This window comes from Octodon degus, unplaced genomic scaffold, assembly GCF_000260255.1.
Source record: "Octodon degus isolate 3935 unplaced genomic scaffold, OctDeg1.0 scaffold00042, whole genome shotgun sequence".
NCBI classification, from domain to species: Eukaryota; Metazoa; Chordata; class Mammalia; order Rodentia; family Octodontidae; genus Octodon; species Octodon degus.
In genome coordinates, this window is record NW_004524618.1 from 757,498 (window position 1) to 767,375 (window position 9,878).

General features: G+C 55.0%; 1 protein-coding gene and 1 pseudogene across 2 annotated transcripts; one reads left to right on the forward strand and one right to left on the reverse strand.

The window, feature by feature from the left end:
• Positions 1-2,597: 2,597 nt before the first annotated feature.
• Positions 2,598-3,164, reverse strand: LOC101581903 (annotated as a pseudogene).
• A 2,184-nt stretch (positions 3,165-5,348) lies between these two features.
• Kazald1 (Kazal type serine peptidase inhibitor domain 1) lies at positions 5,349-8,895 on the forward strand. Of its 2 annotated transcripts, none has more exons than XM_023715592.1 (5): positions 5,349-5,675; positions 6,000-6,575; positions 7,598-7,758; positions 7,837-7,984; positions 8,128-8,895. In XM_023715592.1, exons 2-5 carry the CDS (start codon positions 6,047-6,049, stop codon positions 8,220-8,222), a joined length of 933 nt encoding a protein of 310 aa, XP_023571360.1. In that variant the 5' UTR covers positions 5,349-5,675; positions 6,000-6,046; the 3' UTR covers positions 8,223-8,895. The 2 variants fall into 2 exon arrangements, with proteins under 2 accessions (XP_023571360.1, XP_004631501.1); XM_004631444.2 differs by having other exon boundaries at positions 5,589-5,675; positions 6,041-6,575.
• The last annotated feature ends 983 nt before the right edge of the window (positions 8,896-9,878 follow it).

Sequence of the window (9,878 nt, forward strand, 5' to 3'; positions counted from 1 at the left end):
GCTCTCCCCTACACTCGCAGTGCCTGGGGTTGGTCGGATCCCATTTTTTTTTCTTGTCACCATTTTAGAGAGGTCAGGCAGGTGGATTTTAGATTGTCCCACCTCATTACCTCCTTGACTTTGCCTTTGGTCATCAGCAAAGACAATAAAATGTCTGGGGTCACATCTTGTTTATGTGTCTTCTCATTTTCTTTTCTGCTTTCAGTTTAATTATTGGGGTGACAATTGTAAATTGCCTGTGGTGGGGTGTTTTTGCTAGTGTTTAGAACCCATATGAAATGACTATGTCTCTGAGCTATCTCCCAGGTGTAGCTGGTTTTGGGGCTTTGAGTCTGTTTCAAGAGCCTACCTCTTCAATTTGTTGGGGATGAGAAGTTGCTGTTTGGCCCAGGCCCTGGTTCTTTGGCACTGTGCTACATTTTCTGTGCTTCATAGTCAATCTCAGTATTGGAATACCAGGAAGAATAGCTGTTTAAAACAATTATGTCACTTTTGGCTACAAAGTGTTACCATCCGCAATGACAATAGCATCAAAAGGACTTTTTTCTTTTCTTTTTTTTTTGTTGCCATGCCAGGAATTGAACTCAGGACCCTGTGCTTGTCAGGCAGGAACTTACTCTACTGAGCTATCTCCTGGCTCAAAACCTTATTTATTTATTTTATTTTTAGTGGAACCAGGGTTTGAACTTAGGCCCTTGCATTTGCCAGAGAGGTGCTTATTCTATTGAGCCATCTCCCCAGCCCAACAATAGCATCAAACACAGCCTAGAGAATGACAAACTGAGTTAACCATTCATGTGCCACCTTTAACCATATGAACTATGTGGTTATATAACAAAATCTAAAACAAACTACAAGATTATATGCTGTATATAAGTCCTTAATATGCCAATTTTTCCCTCAGGGATTAAAATTTGAAATGGGTTAGGGAGGAATAAATATGGAAGAAGCAAAAGGGATTAGAAGTAAGGCTGAAGGACAAAAGAGAATCACGCTAACTTTGGGATACTGGTGCAGAAGACTGGAGGGAAAGAGAAAAGGAAGAGATAAAAAGAACAACAGAACAGAGCCACAACCATAAAAAGAATTCTATCAGGAAGAGAAACTCATGAGATTGGTCAGGAGCTGTGTGGAGCAACCTTAGGTGTAAGCTGAGAGCAAGTGAATGTGACAATGACTGCATCAGACACAGGATATTTGTGGTCCAGAGTGGCCACATGATTAGTTCTGCTGAGCAAATTACCAAAGCAGAATCAATAAAAGATTTCTCCAATATTTGATACACTGATGCTGTTTATGGGAACCAGAGGTATGATATAGCTGGAGCCTTTTTATGGTCAACTTTGCTGGCTTCTGGGAAGAAACTACCAGAATGAATTAACTAGTTGGGATATACTGGAGTGTTACTCAAGTGGGAGCTATGGGCAGGACACAGGAACCTGGGGAAGGAAGGCAGCTATGCTCACCACTATACCACCAATGCTAGCAGAAGGAGTAAGAAGCCCTACAGAGGTGAAGGCAAAATGCTATTTCTAAATGAGTTAAAGGTTAGCCTGAACTGCAGAGCGAAACCCTGTTTCAACAACAAAAAAAGGAACAAACCAAAATTAAGGGAAGAGCCAGGGAGATGGCTCAGTGAAATAAGAACTTCCCTGGCAAGAACAAGGGCCTGAGTTCAATCCCTGGTTCTGCCAACAAACAAACAAACAAACAAACACTAAGAGAGCTGGACTTAGTGAAAAGTGAGACAGACTCAGACTATATAATTAGAAGTGGTCATTTAGGGGTCAGCGAGATAGTTCAGGGGACTAAAGTACCTGCGTAGGCAAGCACAGGGACGGCTGTTGAATCCCTGGCACCACATGCCTCACCAGCCCCGACCCCAGGCCGGGCTGAGCCCAACAGAGTCCTGAGGGCATAGTCTCACATGCCTGTAATCCCAGAGCTGTGTAGTGAAACCCTGTACCAAATACATTTAAAAACTATAAATAACTGCAAGTCTAAGGAATAAAAAATTTGTATTTTGGTAACTGATAAAGTGTTTTGGGTTTTCTGGGGGGTTTTGGTGGCTCAGGCTGCCTGAAGGGCAGTTCTACTAAGTCAGGTGGGGCTGGGGATTGAACTGTGGTATCCTGCTCCTGACTGCGTTTGCATGAGCAGGCGCTTAAGCAACTGAGCTAAGGGCAGGCTCCCAGATTAAGTGTTTTTATACAATGAAAAGCTCTAATAAAATACACTTTTCAGTGGGAAAAATACTAGACAAGTGGATCTACAAAGTAAACTTTAGGGCTGGTGAGATGGCTCAGTGGTCTAAAGCACCTACTTAGAACAAGCTACGCTAAGCAAAGCACAGGGACCGCGGTTCAATCCTCCAGCGCCACATGCCAGCTAGCCCTGCCCCCTGGTGGACTGAGCTAGCCACACACACACTAAATAAAAATAAATAAAAATTAAAAAAAAAAAAAAGTAAACATTAACCTTGATAGATTTCAGTTTAGGACAGTCCACTAGCAAGCATATTATCCCCCCAGCTGTTCAACTTCTGAGCTTAGAATTTTAAAATCTCTTTTAAGATTTTATTATGTTGAGATTTGTTTTCATTCCACATCCTCTTCAGCCAAGCTCTGAGCACTCATAATGCTTTGGCTAATGGCTGGAGCTTGGTGAGAAGCACCTGGAACGCCGGGGGTGGAACAGCTTGCTGTAACACCGCAGCGGCTGCTGTGGCTGCCCACATACAGCAACTGCATTTGTCAGACGGCCCACGCCCTTCTCATACTCACCTTGAGCCAGTAACTCTTCGCCAAGCTGTATTTCTTCAAGGAAAAATTTCTGAACAGCTTCAGCAACATTAAGGTCCGGTAACTTGGGAAGTCCAGCTCGCTCCTTGGCAAGCTTGTTTCTCTCTTCATCCTTTTTTTTCCCCATAATTTTATTGAGAAACAAATAGCCATGAGAGTTTCAAAGCAAATGGTAGGACAGTTTCAATAATTAACACATTGCATACATTCTTCCTAGTGGTTAATTGCTGTACAGCGCAGACATATCTTTCTTCATTCTTGAAGTTGGGATCACTTCACCTCTTGTTGTCAAAGCAAGTGCAGTACCTGCTGAAAAGGGCTCCAGCACACCCCCAAAGCAATGGCGCTGCTCCAACCCACCATCTCCTCTCAACTTCAATGTGCCAGCTGCGGTAGGCCCACATCAGAGTGGTTGGCCACAAACCTGAGAGCTCACCTGTTTTTCATAGTAGGTAGCTATAAAGTATTTCGCCTTAATTATCAAAGCCTTTTGGCTTAACTGATTGTAATGTTCACAGAAGATGCAGCTAACAAGCTAATATGGATCACTTATTTCACTGCCTCCTGAAAGTTCAAACTTCACTATTTCCACAGGCTATGCTTAAACAGGATTTATGAAATAGTTTATGGTGTATGGGTCATCAGGTCATTTCTCACTAAAGTACACACCATTTTTGTTTTTTGAGACAGAGCCACAGTACATAGTACAGGCTGGCCTTGAACTGACTACACAGCCCTGACTGGCCTAAAACTTACAGGGACCCTCTTGCCTCAGCCTCCAAAGTGCTGGGGTTACAGGTATGCACAGTGCCTCGCTGCACTGCCATGTTTCATCTTATATTGTTCATTTATCAAAAGACATTTTCATTTTATATTTCAGTAAATTCATTCATTGGTGGCTGAGTGTGAATATCAGGCTGATTCACACTTGGAGAGCTGAATATATTGTATACCTCATTTCCTTAGTACAGTAACTTGCAAGGAAAGAGCAACTTGGCTCACCCTGTTCACCTGAATCCAGCCTCCCTATGCACGCACAAAGGGTTCTCTCCTTCCTGTAAAGTACTCACGCGGTCTACTCACTTATTTTCCTGCCTCTGCTTCCCAGGCGCTGTGATTTCTGGCCTGTACCACCATGCTCTGCTTTTCTAACACAGAGAAAGGCAGAATCCTTTGTTATTTCTTTATTATTTACGCCACATATACCTGTTACGGATGTTTTGGAACCCTGAAGGGTAAAGTATCAGATACAGGGATCTGGGACCCACGAATTAGGCTTTCCAACTGTTTTACGCGAAGAACTCCTTTCTCAATGTTTACACATGCTTTTAAAGTTACAGCCAGGCTGGGGATGTAGCTCAGTGACAGAGTACTTGCCCAGCATGTGTGAAGCTCTTGGCTCTCAAGTTCTAGAGCCGCAAAAAACAAAAACTAAGCCAAACACATAAGGCGGTCCTTGTAGTCAACATCTTCAGGGCCGACGATCGCCTGCTGCACACCGACCCACCAGAGGGCGCTCATTCCCTGTCGTCTAGTCTACAGCAGCTCAGAAAATGCAAGTTAAATTTACACTCAGGAAAAGTCATTCACGTTTAACGCACAAATATTTGCTGAGAATCGACTGTGCTGCCAGTCGCGGAGCGAGGCTCGCAAGCCGCAGCCGTGAGTCGGGCACGGTCCTACTCCTACAGGCTCAGAGCACGGGAAACGCTGAAAAGCAGAGGGGGGACGAGAATTCCTAGGAGCTGGCGTTTGCGGTTTAAGGTCGGCTTCGGGTCTGAGCTGCCCGCGCAGTTCATTCGGAGATCTAGTGCCGGCCTGTTTGGCTCGGGGCAGTGGCCTCGGCCCTCACGGTGCCCGTCGCTGGAGCTGGGGACCTCGGCCTGGACGGCGCCGCTGGCTCGCGCCGCGAGACGCGGGACCCGGCCTCTCCCGGGGCCCATTGCGGTTGCGGGCACTTCCAGTCCCGCAAGCAGCGACGACCGCAGGCCCTGCCCCTTTCCGGTTTAAAACCCGCGGGCTTTTCCTGTTCCGGAGGCCTAGAGTTCTCTTACGGATTCTCGCGAGAGGCTCGAGGGCTCGCGAGAAGTTTGCTTCTCGTTCTTAAGTGAATGAGGGTGGCGCGCCCTTGCTCGCCTAGTCGGGACTCTATGTGGGGTAGTCGCGTCTGCACTGCTCCATGGCCCCTAAGGGCAAAACTTGGTTGTGATCTCCCGGCCGGGCCTCGGGGCAGAGCCTGGCAGTACCCACCCCTAGGGCCACGGGGCGGGGCGGCTGGTGCGGACTCCTGGGGTGCAGGCTCCCCGGCCCCGCCCGCGGTGCCACGGTGGCGCGGGGCGGGGGCCCTGCTTGGCACGCAGCCCTAACTTGCTGCCGGCCCGGACGGCCCTGCGCCCCACCCAGTTCGCTCCCGGCCGCCGCACCTGTCGGGCCGGGAGGCGGTTGGTTGCGCCCCTGGGACAAGCTGGGGGCGGCCTCGGGCTGTGGGGGACCCTGCCGTGCGGCAGTGCTGCGCAGCGGCGCAGACCGGGCGGCACCAGAGCGCCTCCTCCGCCCCTCCAGGCCGCGGCTGTGGTCGCGTGGGGACCGGACGGGGTGGGGCAGGGCCTGGCACCCGGCCACCGCCCCCACCGGCCCCGTCCGCACACTCTCTTCCCCCAATTCTGGTGTTCGGTTACGGCTCCTGTGCGCCAGCCCAGAAGGAAAGGGCCGGGGAGGGTCCCTGGAGGCTGCATAAATTGGCGGCCCAGAGCTGGGGGAAGGGGGAACGCGACGGCGGGGGACGGCAGCGGGCGGCAGCGGGCGGCAGCGGAGGTGCTCGGCCCGGCCCGTGGGGCCCTCTGCTCCTTCCCCCGCTCGTCGGCCCTTTCCTCGGTGAGTCCCTGGGTCCTGGGCGACACACAGGGCCACCCCATCCCGCCCAGTCCTTTTACAGCCTTTTAACTCCCGGAGCTGTCCGATTCCGTCCAGCTCTGTGTCCAGTAGCACCCGGGCTGGATAGCTTGAGAATGTGCGTGCGTGTGTGTGTGTGTGCAAGAGAGCGTGCCCGAGCCTTGGGGCTCTGCCCCTTTAGAACAGCGGATCCATTGCGGGTTCGCGTAGCTGGGGACCCCCTAGGGGGCTCCTAGGTAGCAGGGGCGGGGGCAGCGCTGGGTCTACTTTGGTGCTAGGAGCAGGGAAGCTGGTCCTTCTGCACAGATCTGGTTTCTGACCTCTCCGCCCTGGCTCCTCTCTGGCAGGGCGCGATGCCCACGGTGCATGCAGGGCTTGCAGCCACCCGTGCCGCCGCAGCCTCGGCGCTGCCCCTGCTGTTACTCCTGCCTGGGTTGTGGATGCTGCCCCCGGCCGGCGCCAGGCCACCCCCTGGCCCCGACCCCCTGAGGCTTGGCTGGCAGCGACTGCTGGCCGAGGGCGAGGCCTGCGCCCCCTGTCGGCCGGGAGAGTGCGCTGTGCCTCGGGGCTGCTTGGCTGGCCGGGTGCGGGACACCTGCGGCTGCTGCTGGGAGTGCGCCAACCTCGAGGGTCAGCTCTGCGATCTGGACCCCAGCGCCCACTTCTATGGGCGCTGCGGCGAGCAGCTGGAGTGCCGGCTGGACGCGGGCGACGCGCTGAGCCGCGGGGAGGTGCCGGAGCCGCGGTGCGCCTGCCGATCCCAGCGCCCGCTCTGCGGGTCCGATGGCCGCACCTACGCCCAGATCTGCCGCCTGCGCGAGGCGGCTCGAGCTCGGCCTGATGCCAACCTCACTGCGGCGCACCCGGGGCCCTGCGAGTCGGGTACGCACGGCCTGGGCCCCACCTTCCGGATAAGAGCTCCCGAACCCCTCCCTATGGCTAGCAGAGCAGGAGGTGGAGGGCAAGGTGGCCTAGTGTCCCTTGGGAGACCCGCACTCCTTCGGTTCCTCTGGAGCTGTCCATCACCCCCTGCTGGCACGGCCCTAGCTCGGTCTGCAGGTTCCGCGCAGAGCCACTGGATCTGGCCTACAGCTGGCTCAGAGCGGAAAGACCCCTCTGTTGTTGCTCCGACGCCCGAGCCCTGGCAGTGGGACTGGCTGCTGAGAGATCAGGTTTCATTTGGGCCGAATCCTAGCGCCCTCAGCTAACGCAGCCCCTCCTGCTTCTCTGTTGTGTTTGGGGGTTACTGAAAGGGGACGCTTCCACTCTCCCTGCCCTCATCCCCCAGGAACAGGGTCCTTTCAGCCTCCAGTTTTCTTTGGCAACTTCTAACGTTCACTTTCTGAGCCCCTCCTCAGGGACTGGCTTGGCTGGGGCTGCTATGGAAAACGAATGCGCCAGGGGGTCCCGGCAATGCCCTCCCCCTAGGCTTCCACCGCGCCTAGTTCCAGGTTCTTGGCTGTGCCTCTCAACCTCCCTCCGCCTGTCTGCCGGGGTGGAGGCGGAGGGCTCTCTGAGGGCCTTGGAGAACTGGGCTGGGTTAGAAACGGAGGAAGGAGAAGGAGGTGCTGATTACTGGCACGGCAGGAAAGGGGCCCCAGGAGGTAAAATGAGGACAGGAGGCAGTCAGGGACAGAGGTCTGTCCAGCTCAGGTGTGGCTCTGCGCGCTTGTTTGCGTGTACACGTGTGCATGTACACCCCTGCATCTTGTCTGTACCCTGTGTGTACCTGCATTTACATTTGTGTGTGTGTGTGCGCGCGCGCGTGCATGCACGTGCCATATTTACGGGTATGTATGCGCCTCTATACAGAATGTCTTCCCACAAGCATCTCCAGTCAGGCCTAAACCACCGTGTGGGGCTGAAAGCACTGTCCTATTCTCAGACCTCTACCCCTTCCCCAGAGCCCCAGATCCTGTCACAGCCCCGTGATGTTTGGAATGTGACAGGCCAGGATGTGATCTTCGGCTGTGAGGTGTTTGCCTATCCCATGGCCTCCATCGAGTGGAGGAAGGATGGCTTGGACATCCAGCTGCCAGGGGACGACCCCCACATCTCCGTGCAGGTAGGGGCAAGGACCGAAGCTTCCTGTGGGGTAGCCTAGGGCTCCCTAGATTTACTTTATGACTACATCTTGCTTCAGTTTAGGGGTGGACCCCAGAGGTTTGAGGTGACCAGCTGGCTGCAGATCCAGGCTGTGCGACCCAGTGATGAGGGAACCTACCGCTGTCTCGCCCGAAATGCCTTGGGTCAGGTTGAAGCCCCTGCCATGCTGACCGTGCTCACTCCAGGTAAGGGGGAGCCCTGAGCCATGGGAGCTGGGAGGAAGATGCAGGATGAGGAGCCCTTAGTGTGTAAGAGATGTGTGTGCAGGTGGGAGCACACAAGCGCAGCCATCCACGGGCTGTTCTCTCCTGTGCCCGTGGCTGTGCAGACCAGCTGAACTCTACAGGACTGCGCCCAGGGCATTCCCTGAGCCGAGAGCCTGAGGAGGAGACCGGGAGTGACGAGGGTGAAGATTACTACTAGGTCCAGAGCTCTGGCCTATGGGCTGGCCAGAGTGGCCACAGTGCTCATCCCTTCTCCTGAGAAGGCCTGGGAAAGACCTGAAGGGGCAAGCAGGGCCTCTTCCTGCGCTGTTTCCATGCTCCTAATAGGGTGAGCACGATGGTATAGGGAAGAGATGGGGTGCCATGGCAGGGAGGGGGGCAGAACGAGGGCGGGTGGGGTGCTGCAGGGCCTGTGAAGAGATGCCCTGGCTGAGATCTCCACTCCCGGCCAGTTGCCAGAAGCAGCCGCTGCCTGCGGTCCAGGCTGGACCTGGCCTCTGCTGGCTCACAGAGGTGCAGAGCGCAGGACGCCATCTTCAGCAGCCCTTCCTGCAGCCCTGCTCAGGCAGGCTGTGCCAACTGCCCTTCCCCACAATCCCCGTCCCTCCTGTTGTTTTCCTGCTACCCAGCTTCTGCAGGTCTCAGTTTACCCTTCCTCAAAACTCACCTTCGGGTTTTCCTTCTCCCCCAGGCATACCTGGCCTTACTGCCATCCTCTGAGCCCCCCTCCCACCTTTCTGTGAGAGAGCACAGCAGGGTGTAGCTTGGGTCAGTGCACCGGGGAAGGATCTGCTCCTACCTTATCCCACTGTGCAGTGGGCCTGACACAGTTAGCCACAGCAGGCACCAATAAACATGAGTAAACAAGTGCACAGCTGCAGACAGTTCTTGCAGGTGTGCAGGTGCACCCTGACCCCCTAAGGCCACCTCACAGGTGGCCTGCTCCCTGGAAAGGACCTATGGCACTCTCTAGGAGGAAGGTGTCCCAGGGTGCCCACACATGGGGCCGGCTGGTGGCCATGGAGTCCCAGGCCCCTGTTCCCTGTACTCTGTCTCCTCTGGGGCAGAGTGGGAAGCAAGTCTATGTGGGTGGCCTCACTAGGGAAGCCTAATGACTCTTCTGGTGGAGGGGAGAAGTAGGACACACCCTTCCCCACTCCCACGGGGCGAGGGCCTCCCATTTCCCCCAAACAGGTCTGATTCTGGGTCACCAACCCTATCCCCATATACACCTCACCTAGGAGGTGTGAAAGGCTGAAGGAGAGGGTGACAGCACTTCACAGTCATGTGGATGGCAAAAGCTGCCCACAGCCTGGGCTGCACCCGGGTGGCGCCACGGGGATGGGGCAGGGGGAGGGACTGCGGCTCAGAGTCTGAGTTCCATCCTCTGGAAACTGGGGAGAGGTCCGGAACCCTAACAGCGGGCTCGGCCACCCCCAGCCTGGCAGCATGCCCGGCCACAGAAGCTTCTGCTTGCCGACCTGGACTGGAGCCCGGTGGCCCCGGGAGCTTCACGTGACCCTGGCGGCGGCTTGCATACTTGGAGCGAATTGCAAGTCGACCTAGGGTGCAAGAACTGGGTTGGGGTTGGGGGTCTGCTCCGAAGTGGAGCCAGTAGGTTCGCTCTGCATGGCAAGTGGGGACGCGAGGGGGGTTAGCTAGAGATCTGGAGCGGCAGGCCTCCCCCACCTACAAAGCCGAGGCCCTTGCTGCTTGAGTCCTGGAGACCCAGAGGGTGGCCGGTGTCCGTGGAACCTGTGCTCCTCGGTCGCGTTTGGCTGGCTTGAGTTGTGGGGATGAACCACAGCAACCTGAGCCTGACTGCTTTGTGGAAGCAGCCACTTAAAGAAATGAG